Below are 25881 nucleotides of genomic sequence, written 5' to 3'. Positions count from 1 at the left end.
GTACAGAAAGTTTATTTGTGAATTCCCACAGGTTTGCCTGCTTTGACAGATTTCTGGACTCGTTTACTTATGAATGTGGATATCCCATGCATTATGAGAACGTGTGTTTTTTTACTATTTGCACAAGAACCCCTACTGCGTACCAAGTCTGTAATAAGCTCCCGGTGCGTTCCTGGCATAGGGGCCAAAGACTGATGAATAAGTGGACATACCTATCTATCCCTTCTAAAGATGGCTCATCCTCAGCAGAGTTTGATCATATTTTCAGTACAGCTTATAGAATGTTGTCTAATCAAACCAAATGATCGCTCTTGCCGTGTACAGTTGTGTATTAAATACGCTATGCAATGTTCCAGGTGTGTATGATTATATGAGCTATTGGTATCATTCAGATGCAACCTGAGTGGCTCCGTCCATTTAAAGATTAAACTGCTACTTGTTAACTGATGGTAATGATTTTGTTTTCCCCAGCCGAATTCATGAGGGCTGTAAAAGTTGCCACAGGGCAGGATCTTTCAAAAAACGTTTTGGAAACTATCTTCAAGATCTTTGATTTAGATGGTGACGACTGCCTCAGCCACGGAGAGTTTCTCGGAGTTTTGAAGAACAGATTACATCGTGGTTTGAAGGTAAGGAACGTGGAGCTTAGATCGTTTGTTTTCTTTACTGAAGATCTGACTTGATGATTGAGTCCTCTTATTCTAAGCTTTGTTTTGTTCTCACCGTAGAACGCGCTCTGGCCTTTTACCGAGCAGCCCTTCGGGGGAGTTGCATCTTTGACAGTACTTCCAAACATGGTCTCAGGCAGCCTTGTATTCTAAAACTCAGGAAACAGAAGTTCAGCAGGTTTAAATCAGTACTTTGTTTCCCAACTGACGCAACTCGGCTGGAAGGTGCAATGGTACCCCAAGCTCCCACAGTTGTCCCCTGGTTGTTAATAAGTAGCTGGCACCCACGGCAAAGTTAATTAGGACTTTTGAGCTGGAGTTTCACCTTCTTCTAGGTGAATCCAATTGATGTATCTCTCATACAATCCATGTCTCTGTGTGGAAATTGGAAGTGAACTGAGAACTGTTTAATAAATGTACTCATGCTGATATGGAGATCAGTATGTAGACGTTCAACACGTAGATTCCAGTCTTGGTGACCAGAGATCAAGGATCACCTTGATAAACAAGCAAATACATATTCAAAGGGGAAAGCAATACAGATGAAGAGGAAATTATCTTATTTACTAGGCCATGCCAATGGATTCTCAATGAAAAGAGGCAAAAAAGTAGAAGTGTTTTAATACATGGACTTAAAATTGGGCAAATTGTTGATTAGCAGTCGAATTCCTGCTTCTCATCTCAGATCAGTAGCTGCAAAGTGCATCAGAGCAGCCAGCAATACCCCAGGACAACGGCCGAGCGGTGAAGTGAAAGCAGGCCACTCCACATGTCAAAAGTATAGGCCACAACGAACATTGGAGCAGCCGCAGGAAATGGTGGGTGTCGGCGCTGCATAGCGGTGACTGCGGGCCGCGCGCTGACACCATCGGCCTGAACAGCTCCCAGAGCAACCACCAGCAATCAAAGGCCACAGAGGTGCAGGACGGTAAGAGGGGTGCTCCGTATGTCAATATTAACTGCTGCAAAGAGCAGCAACAATCAAGTGCTTTGAAGGGCAATAGCAGCGAGATAAGCAGGGAAAATGTGAAACCTGCACAGGCCTAAACAAGACGCACATTCCCCATAGCTGCACCGACGCAAGGGCGACCCACATGGCATAACAATCAGGTCTCACCTCCGCAATGAAAAAAGGCAGCGTGGAGGGGGAAAAATACCACAGCGACTGCCTGAAGGGTGCAGTGGGTGTTGTCTAAGTCCGGAACACAGGGGGATCAGGTAGCATACTGCCACGATCATAAAGAGGTGATTATTAGGGGGACGAGTAGCATTCTATCCAACCCAAACAAACACAGCGCAAACAGAGGAAAAGGAAGTGCGCCACACTGCGAACCGCGCTACGACATCAGACCCACGAGGCAAAACACAACAAACAAAATTTGCTGCAACATTACCCTGCAATAGACCGGGCACAGATAAACACCCCACCCCACCCCACCCCACCCCTCAAGAGGCTCAGCTTTTCCCCCTACAGTGACTCAAAAGATAGGCACCATACGACAAAGTCGTCAGAGGCAAAAACAAATAGGAGAGGTGAAAGTACCGCTCTCAGCTCGACCATCATTGCAATAAACTCACAAGAGAAAAGAGCTTGTCATAGTCTGGCTGCACAGCGCACAGGCTAAACCTAGGGAAAACTGACAGGCCGCACAGGGCATTCTGCCCCAAGGCAGGCGGTGGGGACTACCGCGCAAGACCTACGATAAAAACAGCCACAAAGTACAAACCACACACAGAAGGATGGCTGGCGGAAAGGGTGGCAAGGCCACGCTGCAAACAAAGCTCAACAAATATGGCTGGACTAAAGGAGGAGAAGATCAAGAAACTGGGAACGCAAGCTCATAAGATCAAGCCCAGACCCCCACCCAGCAGTCTGAACTCACCCTCCAAGACATCATGGTAGCTAGTAACAATGTCTGTACCTCCCTAGAGTCATTATTGGACACATTAACTATCTAAATATCCCATGTCAGAGCGGACCTACGAAACATGGACGCCAGTGTCAAAGAAGTGGAAGAAGCTACCAACACACTATCCACCAACACATCCCGTCTCAAGCAGCAAGTACAACAGCTTCAAACCAAGCACGAATTAATGGAGGCACAGCTAGATGACTATGAAGGTAGGGCACGCCGGAATAATGTACGCATCCTGGGTGTGCCGGAACAAGCAAAAGGGCCAGCAACAGACCTCTTCATCAAAGAGCTTATCACTAAATATTTACAGCCAAAAGGCCTCTCACATTATTTCTCGTTTGAAAGGGCACACAGTCTTGGGAGTCATTCCCAGACCTGGTGCCCCAAGTAGGCCAATATTAGCAAGAGTCTTCAATTTTCGAGATAGAGACACCATTTTGCAAACTGCTTGCAATGCCCCACCAAAATGTGAGAACAGTACCTTCTTCCTAGACTTCACTTCTAGGAAGCTTCTTCGTTGTTTTTGTGTTCAGATAGTGAAGAAAGCACTCAGGGGCAAAGACATTAAGTATGCAATGCTGTTCCCAGCAAAACTACGAATCGAGGTACATGGCAAGACATGGTTTTACTCTACACCGGAAGAAACATGGGACTGGCTGGATGGTTGGCATCAAGTTGGGAATCCAAGCAAAATGAAGCCGAATAAAATAACCTCAGCACGCTTGCGAAGAATCGGATCAAGGGACTGCAGCATTGGAAACGAAATGAGAAAGGACTGCAAAGCTCTAGAAACGTTAATAGAACAATCCAAGTAAGTGCATGAACACTCTGGCATTCAGGCCTACATCGAACTAACTCACACAGCTATGTAACTGGCTTGACAAGCACCTGCAACATACTCTCCTGAGAACCATGCCAGGATGGGCAGTAATTTACAGACCAAGCCTCACACCGGGAAACGTGCCTCAAAGCAGAGGACCAGAACATAACATATATCATTGTTTTGAGCAGGTTATGTGGGGGATGGGGGAAGCTCGGCGTGGCCACAGACCCCTGTTTTTCTTTTTGTGAGGTGGCGACAGGCACTCTGCAATGTTGGGGAGGCGGGTAGTTCAAAGTCCCTCACACAAGGAAGCAGGGAGGGGGGGAATGTTGGGGTTAGGGAAAGACAGTTCTAAGTTTAAACGGATCACAAAACACACACTACAGACCTTAACAAAGAAGTCCGCACAGACACTCGCAAATCACACAAAAGCCACAACAAATGCGTGGGCCCACTCAGGGACACAGCCACCGGCATCACAAAGAATACCATTTGGGCCCAGCCCAACAGACACAGTAGAAAAGGATGACTGCCGGAAACCCCTGCTAGAACAATGGCGGTAGCACTTTCTGAAACCACACTCTAAATCCTCACTTGGAACGTCAACGGGCTAGGAGATAAGCTACAGAGAGGATTAGTCCTACAATATCTCAAGCGCCAAGCCCCAGACATAGTTTTACTGCAGGAAACCCACCTAGTAGGAAACAATTGCAAGGCACTGAACAGATGGGGGTACAAATTAGCAGTGCATGCCAGTTTCACATCTGGCTCCAGAGGAACTGATATACTAATTCCTAAAACTCTCCGACTAATACCACAAAAAGCATGGTTTAACCCACAGGGCAGATTTGCTTTCTTAGAGGCATGCTGGGAAGGGGAGCCAATCAATATATCAGCATATGCCCCCCGGGAGCTCCATAAATCAGCCCTCACGGACCCAGGTAAACTAATCCTTGACCTGCCACTGGGAACCCTAGTTCTGGGCGGAGACCTCAATTTGACCCTAAACAACCACATCGATAGGCATCCGGCACGCGCCCAGCCCAGAAACACTGCACCGCTGTCAGAATTTCTTAGCGCCATTGGCCTGACAGATGTATGGCACCATTTCAACCCACATTCATCTCAATCTATTTTCTACTCTGGAGCACATAACAGTCTGTCCCGCATAGACCACATTCTGACGCACATAGCGGAAACAAATTGTTATAGGGAAGCCCGGTGTCATGCACGCAGCATGTCAGACCACTCCCCTGTCGAGGCCACTTTCACCTTTAACAAATATCGACATAGCACTAATATAACACTTAATCCATGGCTCCTCAAAATCCCAAATATAAAGGACAAACTGATACACCATACAGACCTCTCTTTTAATGAAAACGTGGGGTCTGTAGAATCAGCACAAACGTTATAGGAAGCCTTCAAAACCGTGTTAAAGGGTCAAGCACTTACACTCAAGGTGGGACACAACAGAGAACGAAGGGAAAAGCTATAGCAGCTGAAAACAAGATCGAAAAAATTGAAGATGAATATACGCACAACCCTAATGAGACCAACAAGCACAAGCTAGACATCAAGAAACTTGAATACAAAGCTCTAGTGACGGAGGTAGCTAAGGCCAAACATATGGCAGCCCAACACAAACTATACAACTAGGGGACTGAGCAGGCAAACTCCTAGCTTGGCTACAAAAACGATAAGCTGAGTGTTGCGTCCCCTTGTTACAAATTAACGGGACCAACATTATTAAAGACCCACAGGAGATATCAGAGGCATTTGCCGATCACTTTGAAAGGCTGTACACACAAGCAGTCAAAACAACTGCAGAAGACTCGCGTCAACTGCTAGCGGTCATTCCCCCTATTGACACTATCCCTTGATGATCGGGACTCACTCGAGGGAGACCCCACAGTAGAGGAAATTCGCTCAGCAATATACAATCTGGGAAGGCGATGGCACCCAATGGTCTCCCAATCGAATTCCTTGAATTAACAGCATCTCAGGTTGCACCATATCTACGAGATATGTTCCTAGAAAGTAATAAGAAGGGGGCCATACCTGAAAACCAAAGGCTAGCCTTTGTAGTCGTTGTACACAAGAAAGGTAAACAAGCTGAAAATTGTAGCACCTACCGACCGATCTCTTTGATAAATGCAGAGGCAGAAATCCTAGCAAAGATACTGGCTTCCCACCTTGCTCCCATCATTACAAAAATAGTACATGTGGATCAATCAAGTTTCATGCCTGGCCGCTATACGGCCCTAAATATTTGCTGCCTACATAATGTTCTTGGTAGGAAAGACATAATCACAGAATACGCAGTAATACTCTCATTAGATGCAAAAATGGCATTCAATACTATCGAGTGGCCCTAGCTCTTTGAGGTCTTGCAGCGAATAGGTTTCGGCCCTAAATTCATCAAGTGGGTTAGGCTCCTCTACACGGACCTCAAAGGACAAGTAAGAGTAAACAACCACACCTCATGGACATTCCCACTGAAGAGGGTAACACAACAGGGGTGCCCTTTATCACCGCTGATCTGCTCCCTGATGCTAGAACCACTCGCAACCTGGGTAAGAGGCGACCAACTACTTAGAAGGCTAAAATTGGCAGAGGACCACGAGTATAGAATATCCCTATACTCTGACGATATTTTACTATATCTTGCGTCGCCAGCATAACCAATAAACAGAATTCTTCACAACTTCACAAATTAAGGTAAATATTCGGGCTACACATTAATAATTGGTCTAAATCAGTAATCTACACACTCTCCGTGGACAAAACCTAAAACTGCCACATGACTGTGCAGCACCAACTGCAGTCTGGGGTTTCCGATACCTCGGAATATAGATAACCCGAGACCCAAATCTCTTCTACACTAAGAAACTTGTGAGTCCCCTAAACAGATTGCTAAATGACGTGCGATATTGGATCGAATCGCCACTGTCCCTACTAGGATGCGCAGCGCTGTTTAAAATGTTGGCACTGCTGCGGTTCCTATATATCCTACAAAACATCCCATTCAGTGTCCCCAAAGCCTACTTCAAAAGTATTGACAGCGAACTCAGAGCACAGCTCTGGGATAGCAAAACACCACGCATTGCCACACATAAGCTAACAAGGAGTTGGTACGACGGTGGGATAGTACTTCCCAACATACGACTATACTAATGGGCGTCCCTACTGATGGTCATCGTCCACTGGGTCTATCATTCGCAGACAGAAACCCGCATATTAGATAGACAGACTTTTAATGGGGAATGAAGGGTATAACGGTCCCTATACTCAAAACTTGAAAAAGGCCACTACACCGGCCCCACACCCCTGACTATTGATATCTGGCACCAGGCAAATAAAGCACTTGGATGGCAAGGGATAATAACCCAAGCCACGCCATTATTGTCAGCCCAGCGGCTAGGTACACTTGGTACACAACCGGGGTTTGATAAATGGAACGCTTTCGGCAGCTCCACTGTAGGTGGCCAATGGAAAATTCTCTGTTTCTCTGCGTTACAAAAAGAATACGACTTGGCTCACCAGGAAGTGTATCGATGCATGCAAAGTCGTCATGCACTTATCCCAACCATTCACACACAGGGTGAAGTGTCGGAGGCATCTCCACTAGAAGACAGGCTACTGTCCGAACTCATGAATAAAAAAGCCATTTCAACGCCATATCAAAAACAATCTAATAATCTACCTGACCCACTCCAACGACTCCATGATAATGGCAGGATGAGATAAGGCTGCTTGAAGACGATAAGTGGCAAGCTGCGCTAATGTCTGAAGAACTGTAGAAACGGTCGCACTCTCAGGTAATGAAACTTTAAATAGATTTGTAATCAAGGAGCAAACTCTTTGGTGCTTGTGAGTTCCACCTCCTAATCTCATGAGGTGTGTTACTGTCCACAAAATAAGCTTCTTCAGGGAAAAGATGTCCTCACTTAGCACTCATAAAACGACGATGAAATCGCTTAAATAAGCATGGTGAATCCAATGTAGTTGAGTTAGATAAGAATTTTATTCAATGATAAGTAATCCATGTATGATAATTCTCATACATTGACATATCCCAAATATTGATGTGGTTCACATGTTTGAAATCAATTCAATTGAAAAGGTATCCTGAATTCCCCGATGCATTTCGGGTCTAGCCCTTCGTCAGGGGGAATTTCCTAAAAATAATAGGAAAAAGGTAGATTGAGCTGAAGTCCATGTCTTACGGAATGCGAGAAAGAATGTGTGCCTTAGAAATGGTGATAAAAAGTGAAAAAAATCTGTATAACCTTCACCGGAAAAGAGAACTTAAGACCCACAATATGCGTTCTAAGTATAGTGAACGTGGAAACAGAATAGTGCTGATTAATAGGAAGAACGTGGTAAAAGCGGTTCAACTGGCGTGAAAGGTGCTAAAAACAAGAAACGTTACAAGTGCCGGATTCGTTGTTGTATTAGTGGGAGAATAAGTGTGTAAGTTCTAGAATGACCAAACATTGACCTAAGCCCGTGAAGGTAAATGTTAAACGATTCAAACAGCGGTCACCATGCCAACGTACAGGTCCGGAAAAAAAACGCTGTTAAACCTGCGCGTACCAAAAGGTAACCAAGAACGAGTGTACTGAACTTAACCAATAAATATGGAAGTGACCGTAAAGAATGAGGTGCAAAAACATTGCCCCAAATCCTGAAATTTCGACACGTACCTGTGAACGCGGTGAATCATGTGCACGGGACCACATCAGGAAGTGTTAGTACCGCATGAGTTTGACACCGGAATAATAAGAAGGAGAACCGGAAGTATTCACCGCCGTGCTGTAAAGGTGGAAAAAATACTGTGTATTGGAATAGAACCGAAAAGAAATAAACAACGAGTGTAAAATAAATAATGTGATAGTATTGGAGATTAAGGATTAAAAGTGTAACATAACGTTGTGTAAAATGATTATATGCGGAAGGTAACCACGAAATAAAAAAAATTAACGACGGAAAAAACCTGAAAATAAAACACACAGAATGCATACAGATAACATGAATTCAAGAATAAATGAAAAGAAATGGGTAAAGGGAAAAATAAAAGGAGGAGAATCAGAAGAAAAAGGAAATATATAGTGATAGCAACAATTAAATGCAAGAGCATCTATGAAATAGAATCCAACTTTGTACATAATCCTAACCATAATCATAACGCGAAATTATAAATAACTACTAAATTCAAGCCGTTCATTAAGTCCCCTGGGGTGCACAGAATTGAGTTTGTTTATCCAATACAATTCGCGTTGTAAAAGGAAACGACTGTTGTCTCTCCCACGTTGAACGGGAACTTGTTCCAAGATCATGAACCTGAGTTGACTGATGTTGTGATTAAGTTCGAGAAAATGTGTTGCCACTGTGGACTTGATGTTCTTGGTTCGTATGTTGCTTTTATGTTCCGTGAGACGGATCTTAATTTTTCTTTCAGTCTTGCCCACATATGGTAGTCCACATGGGCATTTTAATAAGTACACAACGTTGCTCGTATCGCAAGTAGCTGTGACTCGTAGTTTAATGGATGTACCTTTAGTGGGATGCATTACAGTAGTACCCTTAATGATGTTATTGCAGCTACCACAGTTTAAACAAGGAATAGTGCCTTTATAATGATGATCAAGTTGAGGAAGGCTCTTGTTGAGTAGTTGTTGCAAATTGTGTGTGCGTTGGTAAGCGAAGATAGGGAGTTGATGAAAAGTTCCTTTGAAATCTGGTTTAGCTTGTAGCAATGGCCAGTATTTTCGAAAGCCGTTCTTGATTTTAATGCTTTTGGTAGAAAATTTAGATACAAATGTCAATCGTGAATCTTTGGAATCAGTTGGAATTTGTAGTTGGAGAAGGTCAGTACGATTCTTGATTTTGGCTCTGTTGACTGCTTCTTGAAGAATAGAATCTGGGTATGATATTTTTTTGAATTTATCAATAAGTTTATTGCTGTGTTCTTGAAAACTTTCTTCAGTGGATGAAATACGTTTTATCCTCAATAATTGAGAGCAAGGCAAATGCTTTTTGAGGGATTTTTGATGAAAACTAGAGAAGTGTAACAAGTTGTTACGATCGGTAGTTTTAGTAAAAACGGAGGTGGTTAGTTGATTATTGTGTATAGTGACGTCAACATCCAAGAAGGAAATATGGTTGGTACTGATTTCATGAGTGAATTGTATACGGTCATTGATGGTATTTAATTGTGTGATACATGTAAGAAGTTCAGATTGATTTCCCTTCCAAATTAAAAAAATGTCATCAATGTATCTGTGAAAAATCACTAGGTTCTTCAACCACAGTTCCTGGGATAAGATGTAATCAAGCTCGAATCGATGCATAAAGAGATTTGCATATGCAGGAGCTGCGCATTTGCCCATAGATGTGCCGGATAGTTGTGTGTAGTAGTTATTGTTCCAAATGAAGTAGCTGTGGTACAAAGTAAAATGCATGAGTTCGAGTAGGAATATTTTGAGATCCTTATCAATGTCTGTGTTGATCAAAAAAGATTCCATGGCCTGTATTCCTAGATCATGAGGAATTGAAGTATACAGTGACTTGACGTCGATAGTACACAGAATCAGTTGAGTGTAATCTTGAATCTCGATGTTATTGAGTTTGATAAGAAAATCTGTAGTAGCCTTTAGGTATGTTGACATGTTTTGTACTAAACGCTGGAGATGTCGATCAATGTATTTTCCAATAGGTTCATGAATAAAGTTTCTGGTGCTTACATTGGGTCTGAAAGGTGGTCGTTCCAAGCATTTATGTATTTTCGGTATCATGTAGCGATACGGGACACTAGGATTATCCATGATAAGGAAACGTTTATCACGTTCGTTAATGGTAGATCTATGTAAAGCATTGTTAATAATGGCCATGAGAATTTTGGAAAATTCATTTGTAGGATCTAAGGTTAGATTTGTGTAAGTTTGTTGATCCCTGACATGGGGATTTCTAAGGCACACATTCTTTCTCGCATTCCGTAAGACTTGGACTTCCGCTCAATCTACCTTTTTCCTATTATTTTTAGGAAATCTCCCCTGACGAAGGGCTAGACCCGAAATGCATCGGGGAATTCAGGATACCTTTTCAATTGAATTGATTTCAAACATGTGAACTACATCAATATTTGGGATATGTCAATGTATGAGAATTATCAAACATGGATTACTTATCATTGAATAAAATTCTTATCTAACTCAACTACATTGGATTCACCATCCTTATTTAAGCGATTTCATCGTTGTTTTATGAGTGCTAAGTGAGGACGTCTTTTCCCTGAAGACGCTTAATCTGCGCTAATGTGTCACACCCCCCTAGAGGCAGCCATACCACTCAAATTCTGTCTCATCCAGCTCAAAATACTACCCAGAACATATTTAACATGGGCCACATTGACTAAAAGAGGGCTTAGGGAGGACGTACAATGTCTCAAATAATGCACGGAGGAGGCAACATTTCAGCGTGATATGGAGCTGCACAAACATTGCACCACTCTAGAAAAAAATAACACAACAGATGCAAAATGCGTTTGGAAAAGAAATTCAATTAACACCCAAGTTGGGACTCCTTAATATATGGGAGGACACAGATCTCTCCACAGTAGAACAACAATGGGTCAAACTAGGTTTCACATTAATCAAACGTAACATAGCCATGCGATGGGGGGGCTTGTGATACACCAACAGTGAAGGGATGGGCGAACGACATTGACAAATGCATGATTGCAGAAAATGAAGTCTTCAAAAGCAGAGGCTGTAAAATGGGACAAAAAGTGGGGAAAATGGAACTCGTACAGAGTAGAGATCTGTATCTCACCATTGTCCGAACTAGCGGGGGAGGGACAGATGCAAGAGTTGATCGACACAAGAAGCTATACCTTAATAATACCACTGGTGAGGGTGTCTTTGCAAAGAATGTGAACTGAATCTCATTTTAGTATGAACTTTACTATGACTTGTACTATTGTATAATTTAAAATGTAATAAAAAGAATTTGTAAAGATAAAAAAAAGAGTATGCTTCCTGATCAAAGGTTCTATGGAGAAATGCATTGAACATTGCAATTATAGAAAAAACAGGTTCCAGTGTTACAAAAGGATCTATGAATAAACCACATGGTTGTAAACCGGATACACTGCTTGATAGAAAGCCAGGGGAGCAATTGGTGGGCAGTTCAGTCATAATTAAATCTGCTAAGCTCATAAATCATTCTCACAGCTATGTTACGTAATATATGGGGGTTTATCTATCACAGCAGTACAAGCTATAGTGTGTTATCTTAGTCGCGAGGGCGAGGGCACAGCCCCCTATGACAACAGCTTGCTTTGAGGAAAAGAGAAGTGGTAGGATTTTCCAGAACAGATGGTGCTGCAAAACTACATGCTGATCAAACCTTTTGATCTGAGCATTAAAAACGAATGCTCTCCAAATACTAAGTATTTCGGTGTTCTCCAAATTAATCATGAGGAAGTTAGCTGCCATCCAGCCCTGGACCTCAAATAGATACTTTCAAGCTGGCTAATGGAGTAGATTTTGTTGGTCTTAAGGGATCTCAGATGAACCTTTCCAGAGTGGAAGGAGTTTTTGATACATTAAATACCTGTGAAATGCTAACAGAGTCCATAGACTGAATTTCATCCAAAGACATTGATTTACTCCTGTGTTTAGTGGGGGCGTCATCAGAAGAGGAGCGTAACAAACTTCATCATTGAGGTGTAAGAAGCACACGGACAAAGAAACTGTGGGAAAGCTGTTATACAGTGGTGATTATAAAATCTCTGTCTCAGTAGGGAACTTTGCCTAACATCTCATAGTCTCCTTATGATTTGCCATAAAGAGGGTACTGATATCCTGCTGAAATATTAAAGTCTGCACCTTAAAATTGGCGAGTCCTGATATAGGTTTTATAGCACTGGCATACATTTAACTATAATTATTAATATTAGCAGGCTAAAACAAAATCTTGAATTGAAAGCTCTCACTTCTAAGACTCAAACATTGTATGTTTTAAAGAAATGTGGCTCTTTGGCCAAGAGTTGGTTATTTTGTGTTTAATGAACCGTCTCTCAGAGCATTATGTGGACATACTAACGGTAAATTGGTTATCCTAGTCTATACCTGGTTGAATTGCTCCTTCCTTGATCATAAGCTGTATAACAAAGACTGAAAAATATATGAAAGTATGCTTCTGTCTACATTCTCCTATTCCTGCAGACACAATCCATGATGTATGTGGTAGAGTCAATTTATATATCTTACCCAAACATTGACTTAATATTTTAGAAAGGTTTTAATGCAAGAATGTCTTCTGCAACCTCGCTGAAAATCATTGACCGAGATAAGGAAACATTCTTGTCGATAGATGGGGCCATAATCTCAAATAAATCCCCAAATAAGACGGCTTTCCTTCTTGCATAGCTCCCCTTGAAGCTGAAATGCTGTTTCCTAAATGCTACACATAAAGATGATAAACTTGGTACTAGAATAGTTGTCATCTTCAACAGTAGACAGTGCGATCACAAAACCTGATTTATTTCAGTATTTTAAGTCTGGCAGTTTTGGTGCACCAGCTTGGTGACAAACCTCCTTTTTTGACCCGTCTTCACTGTATAGTTCCTTGAGTTAATAAATGGTCCCTTCTGCACTAGCGCTTTTCAGCACGTCGAGGTGAGGCAACGCCCCCTCAAGGCAGACTCTGCAGGTGCCTCTCCTAGCGCTTTACGCATTGGGGTAAGGATTCCCCTTGAGTGCTGTGGGTCCAAGGAGGTCAGCTACCCCACAGCTGCAGCACAAAATGTGACCAATTAAATGATTCACAGAATAGCAAACTTTGCTATTCATCTGATCTTAGTTATTATATAGGTACTGGTATATTTGCTAGCTTGGGAGGCCCTTTTGGGGTAGCCATGCCCTTTAGAAATGCCAAGAATAGAATAACAGAATATAGTATTCACAAATATCCCCAAATTTACTAGCGGAGAATCACCGAAATCCTTTAAAAAATAGGTAGCCTGATTGAGAAGGTTGGGTCTTGAACAGTGAAGTAATCGGACCTTAAAATGTAAAAAAAAATAGTCTGCAGTAATGAATGAGCCACTTAGAAAGATTTCATTATAAAAGGTTATAAAAAAGGAAGCTTAGCCCGAGGTCCTTTATGAAGTGGAGTATTAGGAGGGTAAAAAAAAGATATCGCCAATTTGAAACAGATTTTCAGTTTCTACTCGTTCCTGTTCCCACCCCATTCCCAACTCAAAGCACGATTAAGAGGAACTTTTAGGTCCTCATTTCAAACCTACATCAAACTTTGATTATTATTTTAAATTGATTGTTATGATTTGCTTTAGCTACGGCAGGCTGTTCTTTCCTTTTAAACCCAACATGCTCTATAGTTTTGATTCAACAAATAGGTATTATTTCGCAGAGGTTAATTTGCTTGTTTCAATGAAAGGCCCCAGTGGTCGAACGTATTTCACTATAATAGCACTGTGCTATCTGACCTTTTACACTCCAGAAGATTCCATGATTTTTATCGGTTCATGTCTCAGTCTCTGAATTAATCATTATTAAGCCTACTTTGTACAGATTTCGTATTAATCTGTACATAGGAGGTGTGCATTCCTAGACATGATATAATCTGCTATGTTTGGGGTGCAGTTGTGCAGGACATAGCCCAAAGGGTCCTTATTTTTCCAGCTCTAATTGATGTACGTGAAAGATATGCATGCCCTAGGGTTTTGAAATATGAAAAGCAATATGTAATGGAGGTCTCAGGCCTTATTGACATTGCAGATTCTGCAAATGTTTGTTACAAAGTATTTAAATTTTGTTCTGTAAACTGAAATGTTGTATTTTTTGTATAAACTAAATGTTATTGATTGTGTTACAAAAGTTAACATTACCATTTACAACACTCCTCGTCAAGTACAGCTTAATGCGGGTTTCGCCATAATTTAATTACAACTCACTCTAGCTCATAACAGCCACACCATTTGCCCCAAATTATTTTGTGCTTGTGGGGCAAGCCCCTAGCCACACTGAAATGATCTTGTTTTTAATGTTTTCGGTGATATTGAATGTAAATGTTGATGGTATTTTATAAAAGCTACTGTACAATCATGTAAAGAACAAATAAGCAAGGCCACTAACCTCATGATTCCTGGTTATTCTGATGCAAATTTAAATTTTGCCTAATCACGATTCACTATGCAATTATGTTTATCTACAACAACAATATTTTTTATCAATCATTAGTCAGTATTATAGACTTCTCTCTGATGATTTTGAGTTAATACAGACCATCCAGAGTAAATAATCAAAGGAAGTCCGCTTGTCTGGATCATGTTCTTGAAGCCCTACCCCACACACATATTTGGAGTCTTTAGAGGATGATCGTTAGATAATGATTTTGATTTCTTGAACTATAATTAGAGCTCAAATGCATGAAACCCACCAGAGTTACGTCAATGGAATTGAGGGCACTCGGGGTTCTAGGGCAAGGTACAAGCAGTTCCTGCCTGGCACGGCAGCCGGTTTAGTTTCTCCAGACTCTTGTTTGATATTCATCTACAGGGCTGGCAGCATAAGCCCTAAGCCAACACTTATCAATTGCTAGCCTTGGGGCCCACGAGCAACCCTAGTTACACTGGTGCAGTGTGTGCTTCGCCAAACACTATTGGAGAACAGGTTTTTATTTCAACCTTTTAATTTGGGTGGTAGGGCAGGAAAAAACATTGCAACTTTCCTATCATACAGGTCATGCAAGGCACAGCACTGGCAGTGCCAGTGCATGATTCCTTCACATACAGAATAGACAAGACAAAAGCACAGTTAGAAATGCAGCAACTCTCGAAGTAAGAAGCAGTCCTTATAGAACCAGTTCAAGCTTCACACACAGCATTAGTATGAGCTATCATCGCGTTCATACAGCACGGAAATAGTTTGTGGTAATGGAAAGGGATGTTTATAGTGGTTGGCGAGGAATTACTAGCATTTGGGGAAGGAGACTATTTTTGAAGCAAGGGAGTGTTTATGATGTAAGGTTGTTCTCACTGAGATGGTGTCATTGTGTCTCAGAGGGGAGTGTATATGATTAGTTATGGTGTATTTTAAAGAAGGGTGTTGAGGTGTCAATGAGGGATGTTATCAGTGAAGCTGTCTGTAGCATCAAGGTGGCGTTGCCTTTAGTATTGGGGTGTGTGTGTGTTATCAGAGAGGCAGGGAAAGAATCTCACTTTTTTAGGGTGAGCCTACTAGACAGCTTATGCACTGTTTGTTCCAAGGCATATGGTAGCTTACCAAGAACATAGGGGGGCTTGGAGCCCACCCATTGCTTACATTGGCTGAATTTCCTGGTTAGTCTCAGTTGCCTGTTTCTTATTCATGTTCCAGCTTCGAAATTGTGTATTCTCCCTCATATGGTGCAATCTCTTTTATTGGCTGGCATTGCTGCTTCCGCTGCTTTCTTTTCAAGCACTACTTTTTTTCCTTTTTGTCAAGCATTTCAATAGAGTGTATGTGTTTTCAAACTTCTCTCTTGAAAGTTTCTCCCCCTGCACTCTGTGTTGCTGTCTGTAGCTTGACTTCTTCTTGCGCCCTCCTCCCTCTTGTGCTTGCCCCTGTGCCTCTCCCCATTACTTCCCCCACCAACACCTTCTTTGTGTCCCCTCCAGCCCTACCCCCCTTCCTTCCCATTCTCTCCCATGTTGGTTGCTTTGCCATTCAGCCCAGCACTCCCCCATGTTCTTAACCATTCGCCCCTACCCACGTGTTGCTAACACTCAACCACCTGTTTTCTATAAAAAAAAGCTTTAGCATGCTTTATTTTTAGTTACCGCTCAAACTCAGATCGGTGAATAAAAAGAAGAAAAAAAGCACTGCGTCATTTTGTAGGAGCATGCATGCGTGGTGCTACAAAATGACCCGGGCAGCCATGTCCTTTTTTTTATTTTTGTAATACCTTTAGCCACGCTGCACAGCATTGTGGATGCTGTGCAGCATAGCTAAAAAAAACATTGGCAAAGCCAATAGTTCTCTAAGTTGTGACCTATTGGCTTTACCAATGCTTATTTCTGTGGAGATCTCCAACTACCCTTGCTGGGAGGTCCCAAAACTATTTGCTCCATAATTATTAGAGGAAACAGAACTAAAGAGAAAATGCTTTTCTAGGTCAGCAGGGCTGATGAGAGTGGGGCTCACCAGAGCTCCCGCTGCATCAGAGGTCAGCATCACTGCAGAGCTGTGAAACTGTGGAGTCTACTCTTGTCTGGGAGCCACATCACTCACTCCTGACCTTCGATACAGACTCCATCCGCAGCATGGGTGCATACAGGAGGGAGCCCTTAAGCCAAATGAGAATACATATTTTGGCATGGCTTCCCTGATTTTTTTGTTTGGTGATTTTTATTTTTATTTTATAGAACCTGACTGGGGTAATTTTTGGACCTCTAGGCAGCGAGAGAGTACTAAACAACCTCCACAGAGCCTAAAACGCGGAGCTTGATTAGCAAACATCAACTGGCTTGTTTTACGGTCATGTGTAAATGCTATAAATGTCAAGTGACCAATGTGAGATGCAGTGTAGACTTACACCAGCCACATGTGAAATTTAAAGTGCTGCCAAATAGCCCCGTGGCACTTAGAGCAAGTCTGCAATATTAATATGTCAGACTAAGGTGTTTATATGTTTATTTCCTACATCTAACATTAAATAAGTCAACAGTAATATGTGCCTTAAAACCTTTAAGTCCTAGTTGCACAATGCTCACAACTGAAACATGAAAAGTGTGAGAAGTTAAATACTTCTGTGGTAACAATGATCACGTTTGCTATGTATGTTTTTTAAGTGTACGGCAGTTTGACAAAGCATGCACTATGGTTAAACAGTATATCGTGGGTTAGGAACAAGACGCAGGTGTCTTTCTTGGTGCACTTGTGAAAACGTAATTCATTTGGGAACTTAGTTGTTTATTATCAATGTCACAGAATTGATTTCAAGAAAATGTATTTATTGTTCCCTCATACCTGTGGTGATCAAACCACTTCTGCCTAGACACGAGTCTCCTATAGTTTCTGTAGAAAGATTTCTCCTTAGCCCAGACCCTCTGCCCACAAAGGTGTGAAGCTCAATGCTTTTCTGGGAGGACAATGGCACATTTTATGCATGAGCCCTTGTTGTTAGCCCACCATCAGGAGAACAAGAAAATATGACTACAGGAGCTCACATTGCCGGAACCTCTATCCCTGTACTGATCAGGTAGTTGTGAGGGAAAGAGCTGCGCAGCATAAATGCATGCAGAGCCACCTGTCATCTTCACACAGTCGGAAAGCTGGATGTGGACAGTCTGAAATTATTTTAGGGATAGGTTCCCACCATCCATCTAAAATCGGAATGCTTGCCATGACCCCAAAAGGAAAGAAGACTCCTTCACAGAGAAATTTTTGATCCTTTCAAAAGAGGACTATGGTGTGGTTGACTTTTTCTAAAATCCATTCTCGGGGCCAGGAGAGCTGATAGCTTGAGCACCACAAGGACAACGGGAGCCCCAGACTGATCCAGGAAATTCTAGAAAGCCAGTGCTGTGCTAAACTCTTCCCGGTTCCAGGAAGCAGGGAAGGGTCCCAGGAACAGAGAGCTGGGATGCCTTCGAGAAAACCAGCAGGACATATTGGAACTGTACTTTTTGATGGGATCCTGAAGAGAATGGTCAAGAAGCCTGTATACCATTGAAAAACATGCTGGGGACAGTTGGAGCGTCCATACTGAAATACACATCTTTTGCTAAAGGTTAAGAACGTTTGGACACATGTTGTTGCTGGACAGAAAGCATTGTTTAAGAACTGAACTTTAGTTTGTTTCAGTAATAAATATTATTTCACTACTACCCTTTAGTTTTTTAAAAGCTCGAGCAAGTCATTTTTGTGCTAATACTTCTAATTCCCTATAAGCCCTTTCATTCACTCCCTAGATTCAAAGCTGTTTACAACATCCACTGCTTGGAGTTCTACCAGAAGCAGAGATCTAAGTGAGCAGTGACTAAGCACCACCAGTTTTATTTGTAATTGTAAATAGGTCAACTGCATTTATGTCCATGTTCAGTGTCTGAACTATTCTGTCTAAAGCTCAGCTCTTTTGCATCACCTGTTAGGGTCTCGAGGCGCTATCTGACAAACTGCCTGTTCTCCTATCGGTTGAACATCCATGTCTTGAGGTCCTTTCTTAATTGCTGGAGCAATGGTGAGGCTCTGAGGTACGGGGGGAGGTAATTCCTGTTTGTCAAGTGGATGCGATGGGTGGTAGCTATGGCGAGGGATCCAAATATGAGTTTCCTGGTGGGCTGGTGAAAAGTCACCCGTTAGTTGAGGTATGCAGGGCCTTCGTATGTGTGGGTGAGTAGCTTGTACTGGCATCTCTTCATAACTGGGAGCTAGTAGAGTTTCCGGAGGTGAGGCGTTGTGTGTGTGGGGGAAGTTCGAGGATGAGCCTGGCCGCTGTTTTCTGGATTGTATGGAGCTTCTTCATGAGTTGGGCTGTTATTCCTATGTAGAGGTAGTTGCCGTAGTCGAGTCCACTGGTGACGAGAACCTGCGTGACTATTCACCTGGTGTTGGTCGGGATCTGAACACCTTCCTTCCGCATATGGATCTCAAGGTAGCAGGCAGTGGAGACGGCACTGAATTGCTTCTTCACGGATAGCTGGCTGTCGAGGATGATGCTGAGGTTGCAGTCATTTTCGGTGGGTATCGGGGTTGGGCCCATCTCTCAAGGCCACCATTCGATGTACCACTGTGTGTCCTTGCCTTTCCTGATGATGAGTACTTTTGTCTTGTCGGTGTTGAGTTTGAGACAGTTGATGTTCATCCAGTCGGCAACATCTTTGGAACTTGTCTTTGACGGTTTTTGGATTGTTAGTCAGAGAGAGTTGGGTGTCATCAGCATAGGAGTTGATGTTGAATCTGTGGCTTTTGACGATGTTGGCCAGGGGTGCTATGTATGTGTTGAAGAGGGTTGGGCTGAAGGATGAGCCTTGAGTTACCCCGCAGGTGATGTCCAGGAGGTCCTGGTTCTCTAGATGTCTGGTGAGCTGGATGTTGATTGCCTTCTTGATTACCTTAGCTGGGAAAGGGACTGTGGTGATCAAGGACTTTGTGGATGAGTTGATTGACGAGGTTGAAAGCATTGTGGGGCGAGGGGTCTGCCAGGCCTCCAGAGTTGGCGAATCTGATGATGGTAGCCATTTGCTTTTTGGTAAGGCGGTTCCACAAGGTGAGCTGCTGTGGGTGGGTGTCGGTTTGCGTGGGGAAGTTGAAGCTGTCTGCGGCAGGGGGTTGAGATGCGAAGTCTTAGTAGATGGTGTTAATTTTGTTGTGGAAGAAATCCACAAGGGCGTTGCAGTGATCTTGCGAGGGTGTGATGTTGTTTTCTGTTTCTGAAGGAATGGTGAATTCCTTGACTATGTTGAAGAGTTCCTTGGAGGTGTTGGAGCTGTCATTGATGGGGTGGCTAGGGTGGTGGTAGCAGTTGAGGGTATCTTTGAAGCAAATTCAGTCCTCAAAAGTCTTTCTGATGCACCATCTCCATTCAGTCGATCGGCAGTTGTGTTTCAATGTTTTTTAGTTCTTCCGTGAATCAGTAGAGGTGTTGTGTTCGTTTCTTGGGGTAGGTAGGTTTCCTCGAGATGACTTTGTGAAGTTGCTGACTGCTTGTTCTTTGTTCTCGGTGGTGGTGGGTAGGTGGAAGTTGAGGGTGGTGATCCAGCGTTGTTCTGGTACCTTGGACCAGCTGTGCTGTGGTGAGGGAGGTTGAGGTGTTGAGAGGTTCCGAGATGACGAATGGTGGTCAGTCCAGGTGAGCTCTTTAGTGTGGGTGTATTTTATTCTGTTGCTGGTTGCGAATATAGGGTCAAGAGTGTCCTGCGATGTGGGTGGGGTCGGTAACCAGTTGTTGAGACCCAGGGTGGCCATACTTTCTAGTCTGCTGAGTGGGTGTGCTGTGGTCTCCATGCTGGAGGGGTCGCTGGAGGGAGGGTGGCTGTGGTCTTCGCAGGGCAAGACTCCATACCCGACAGGGAGCAACGCGGGAGGCGAGGTGCAGGGAAGCAGCAGGCCTGCAGAGCAGAAGGGCGGGTGTAGCTGGACCCGGCTTCCAAGGGCAGTGCAGCTGGGCGGTCAGCTACTGGAAGCCTGGCCCAGATCAAGCCAAGGGGGGAAGCGCCGGGCCCAGTGTCAGGAGGCACAAGGCGGCATGGTATAGTACCTGAAACTTTGGGCGAAAGAGGGGTGGCCCAGGCCAAGCTCTAACGGGCACGGACTGGCCCAGGCGTGTCCCTCGATGTGGGAGCCGCAGGAGAAAAACTGGCTAGGCCCGCCTCCCGGGGGCTGATGAGAACTGTAGTTTGCTGGTGGCAATGGCGGTGCTGGAGCTGGCTCCTGAGTGGAGTTGGGGGATCAGCAAGAAGCCGCCCAAGTTGATGTCAGCAGGAAGGGATGGTGGGCACTAGGGAGTCCCCCAAGGCCGGAGCCGCAGGAGGCTTAAATCCGCACCAGGAGGTTTAAAAAAGGGGCTAGGCCCACCTCCAGGGGGCTAATGGGAATGGAGGTTCCCTGGTGGCAATGGCGGTGCTGGTGGACCAGCAAGCAGGCGTCGGAGGTGAGGGCAACAGGGAGGGATGGCAGGCACTGCAGAGTTTTTGAAGCTCATTATCTTAAATGTTCTCCTGATCAGCTTTGAGGATCTAAACTGTAATCTATTTTTATCAGCTCTTTCAAGCATCCTTTCTCACCACTCCTCTTGCCGCTGAGGTTTCGGCATGCAGTTTTCTTCCAACAGTTGCAAGTGTTCACATGGCAGGTTGTGGTGGCGGAGCGGTGTAGTTTTCACTTCTCTGTCACAGATACAATTGCTCCTACACAAATGCCAATTCTCCACCTATCAAAGCAAAGTCCTCTCTACACCTTGCTAGTCAGGAAAGTATTTGCTATGGGGCAATGTATTTTTAGAAAAAAAATTCTTCCACAGTCCAGGGTTCTGAGGACCGCAGACGTTGGTTGTGTGGTGAGCGGTGTTGCCAAGTTCCCTTCACCCACGCTGCCTGAGAAGGCAGCCGCTGAGGGGTGTTGCCTGTTGTATTGCGAGTTTTATATCAGCGTCCCTCAGAATTGAAAAATGCACTTTTCAAATATATGATAGCAGTTTCTGTTCGATTCACAATAGGAACCAATTGAGGGAAGAGAGTGATAAGTATGCAAGTGTAGCTCCTGTATTTGAATTTCTTAGCAAGCCTTCAAGCATATCTTAGCAGTATGGTCAACCACAGATGTTTTATGCATTGAGTCGCATTGTACACTGGTTCAGTGAAGGGATACGTTGCAATCAGTTGGGTCCTTCCCTTCAACCAAATGGCCCACTTTAGTGCATTAATATGTAAAAACATTAAAAACCTTTGTGTCCAAGTGGCTTGTGTACCCTAAGCCTACTCTAAAAATATAATGTAGTGCTTTGCTTCTCATTGGGTAGATGAGCGGTAGAGTACAGGGCCTGCAGTGCTTTCTGGAAAAATGACTGCCCGCTGTCAGCATCGGGAATACTCAAGTACGGCCCGGGGGCGCATGCGGCCCTCCTGACCTCTACAAGCGGCCTTTACATACATCCTGACCTTTACATGCGGCCCCCTGGTCATGTTTCTCGACAATTTTGAGAAATATGTTAAATAAAGGGGCGCACATACATGTATTTACAGCTTAACTAAAGTTAAAGGAAGTAATTAAGGTGTCGTGCACCATTTAAATTTAGGAACACCTTCATATTTACAGACATGTTGCAACTGTAAACATCTGATAGTCTCTTCAAAAAGTTTATTTCACTAACCGGCAGAAGTGTTTTGTCTTAGTACATTAGATCATATGAGTGCATTGAGCAGTTTTTTTTTTCTTTAAAGTGATAGTTTGCAAAGACGATTTTAGAAACATTAATGCTTCCCCTCCACCCTGGCAGCACTGCAAATAGTGAACTAAGAGGGAAGTCAGTTGCTATGTTTACCATCTGAGTGGCCAGGGTTCCTATTATACATGGATGACTATATAGTTAGCAAATAAAACGCACACAAGGTTTCATACAGTGCACATCCTGAAGTAATGTATTTCGATGTCCTCTTATATGTGATAATGAAGAAAAGGAAGGTAAAGAGAAATAAGGAAATTGTCTAGGATCACACAATTTGGTCAAGTGGTTAAGCCTAGATTAATACCAGGTTTACTTACTTCATAATGTACAATTCAGCCTTTATATGTACACGCTTTGCTTTACCTATTCCCACCTTGCACCCCCACCTGCCATCAATGCGGCCCGCCATCACACGACAGGTAAACTTTTTGACCCCCTGAAGAGTGTTTGCGAGTACTCATGAGCTAGACTGTCCTCACGCACCTCTTTTTGCACATGGGTAAATGTGGGCCTCCTCAATTGCCACTTTGGCCTAACAGGTCATTGATTTGCCCATTTGCTACCAAATGTTTATGTGTAGTTTGTTCGAATGCATTTTCGTGTTATAAACGTGTAGGCCACTCGAACTATTCTGTGTGTACCGTGAAGTAACCTGTGTGGTGTTTCCACAGGTCCCGCATCAGCAAGGAATGCAAGGCTACTGGAAATGCGTGAAAAGAGAAACTATCAAAGGAGCAAAAGAGGCCTGGAAGCAAACGGGGAAGAGTCCCTTTTAAAGGTCCTTTCTGCCAAGGGGCATTGCCCTTCCCGTGCCTTAAAGCAGTGCCAAAAAGCTCGTTGTGGGTTTATTTTATGTATTTTAGTAACTGGTTTTAGAAAGGGCCTCTGGTTTTTATGCTTAATAAAAAAAAATACAGTATTGATTTACAGTAATCACATTGTCTTTTCCTATGTAATCGTGGAAATGTGTTCTTTTTGTATGAGTTTAACAATGATTTTCTGGGAAACAAAAACGCAAGTGCAGTTTTACTAGAAACATGTAATGTTTACAAATTTATTATGGAAATATTTTGTATGCTAATGCGCTGGACAGGCTGCATGAAGGGTCTGCTTTTATCCGGAAATGCTGGTATAATTGTTGTAATGAGTATGGTGGTCTTCTGTTTACTGCATGGGTTAAGAATGGTTTCCTGACGTCCTAAACTGGAACTATGAAGACATCTCCGAGGTGTGTCCTTTCTAGAGGAAACAGACTTCATGGCAATGGAGTGCCTCGATGAACAGCTTTTCATCTCCAGCCCTAAAGAACTGTCGCTATAGTGTGTCATAGTAACAGTGATGTTGCAACAGTTTGTTGAATGGATGATTCTTCTATGTTTACATATGACCTAAAAGGTGCCAGGAAAGTACTTTTGTTTTTATACAACCGATTTTAACTTGCACCTTCTATGTATTTTTTGGTTTCTACTCTGAAGTGCACTAATAAAGTTATAACCATGAAGATTTTGAGGTTCATTTATTTTATCCTACACTGTTCTAAATTGTGTGTTATATGCCAAAGAAAAGCCATCGCAGTTTGTGCAGTGAATCCCCACACATTTATCTGCATGAGAGCTGGAGTGAGGGGCTCTACTCTTTGAACATTTTAAAGTATGTTCCCCATCCAAACTGAATCTATAGCCATCTATCTGCACTCCCCATTCTCAAAGCATTAAAAGGTATTTAGTGAAAAGAGAGGAGAACTTTCTGGATGAGACACACGTGCAAACTAAACAACTATTAAACATGAAAACAAGAGTAGGTGAAGAAGAAGCTGATGGAAGGTGAACTGCTAAAAACAAGGAACTGTCATGGCAACAGCCTTCCTCCATCTTCCATGGTCAGGGACACACTTTTGAGCTTCTCAGAGTTGAGAATCCTTCATTCACTACGCAGTGAGAATGACACTGATCCAGCAATTACGTGTTTTTTTTAATAAACTATTGTGAAAATCTGAAGGGAATCTCCTTTCCAGAGCCCCGCCCTTTGGCGTGCAACCCCTCAAAAGACCTGAACTGATGCTAAGGACCAGTCTTCAAATATATTACATGTTTGTACTAAAAAGGAATTCGACAATTCTGGCTCACAGTAATACCTTCAAAAAAAATATTTTTTTCACTTTTATACAAAATATATAGGAATACATTAACATAGCACTGTAATATGTAGTGGCTATACAAAGTACAACACTAATGTAGGCTCACTGCTAAGATCATCAGAAATGTGTAGATTGCATAGGTTGAAGGAAGGGGCCGATCATTTATACAACCTCTTTTAAAGAGTATTACCAAGTCAGATGCTCACAGCTATAAGTAAATAGATGAAAAGGAGATATTGTGGTGCAGATCTGGAGCTTAACCATCCCACTCGCACGAAAAACAAAGGATCCACGGACAAAAGGTATAGATTGTCAAATTGAATCCTTTTTGTCCAGGCGCTTCTAGTTAAGGACACGGATTCATCATGTGTTGCCAATTTGCAAAGAATGTGTATCCAGTTTTCTACAGAAGGGGAAGTTATGCACTATTACCAGTTTCAATAGTGCTATTGCGTAGGATATCTATTCAGATTGTGCTTCCTAGGTGTCAGGCCAAATACATACTGTATATTATGAAATGGACTGGTCTTCAACCCAAATTTGTATCAGATATGCAATCCCTGTGGATAGCCACAACCTCCAGCATAACATTTTGTTCATATATTTATTTAGTGGACTTCCCCTTGTAGATTTATCAAGAGACGTAACCTCTCTAAAACCAGAGGTTTTAAAGAACTCCTGCTTGGTTTCATGGTTGAACTGTTAGTTTTGGAAGTAGTGGATGTTTTTCATTTTCCAGAGAAACAAACTCAAGAAGAAATGTCTTTATAACGGAGTTTTTAGATATGGTTGAAGGAATTCTAGAGAATACATGCAATATTTTGAACAACATATTAATTACTATTTGCAACATTAATTTTTGCCTCATAGTCCAAACTTGGGAACACAGCCAGTCACGTCCCTTTTCAAATTTTGCTAGAACCTCATTAATAGGTACAATTATCTTAGGACTGTCACTAATTATTTTAATACTCAAGTGATATTTTCATGTGATCAATTAAAATCCAATACCTCTTCACAGTGTTGAAAATGTCCTCAAAATTGAGCAGAATTCAGATTTCTGAACATTGTTTCTATAACTAGAAATATTGCTTTACTTGTGGATTGACCTAAGGCATGACTCAAGGATACGTCAGGGGCTGTTAATAACAAAGTATACTCAGCATAAAGTACATTCTTGTATTCTTTCCTAAACGTAGAGACAAAGTAACATTTTTGTCAACATGTAAAGTAACTGCAAGAGGTTCAATCTCAGATTCTCCCTCTAGGCAATGAAAGGAAATCTGATGCTTAACCATTAGTCGTAAACTGTGCTTTACCTCCAGAATATAGAGCCTAGATCAAATGCACATGAAAAGCACAAGGCTGTATCAGCTTTCT

The 25881-nt window shown here is 42.7% G+C and overlaps 1 protein-coding gene across 1 annotated transcript in view; it reads left to right on the top strand.

Moving 5' to 3' along the window:
- MICU2 (mitochondrial calcium uptake 2) overlaps positions 1 to 23865 on the top strand; it is a 1314791-nt gene extending 1290926 nt beyond the window's left edge. Inside the window, exons 11-12 of the mRNA XM_085621585.1 lie at positions 472 to 629; positions 23036 to 23865. Coding sequence (XP_085477711.1) covers positions 472 to 629; positions 23036 to 23140 — 263 coding nt within the window. The 3' untranslated portion in view covers positions 23141 to 23865. The remainder of the gene's footprint in view (positions 1 to 471; positions 630 to 23035) is intronic.
- The last annotated feature ends 2016 nt before the right edge of the window (positions 23866 to 25881 follow it).

Source organism: Triturus cristatus, chromosome 8 (assembly GCF_964204655.1).
Source record: "Triturus cristatus chromosome 8, aTriCri1.1, whole genome shotgun sequence".
NCBI lineage: Eukaryota > Metazoa > Chordata > Amphibia > Caudata > Salamandridae > Triturus > Triturus cristatus.
The sequence above is the reverse complement of the archived record's forward strand: the minus strand, read 5'-3'. Positions and strand labels throughout refer to the sequence as shown.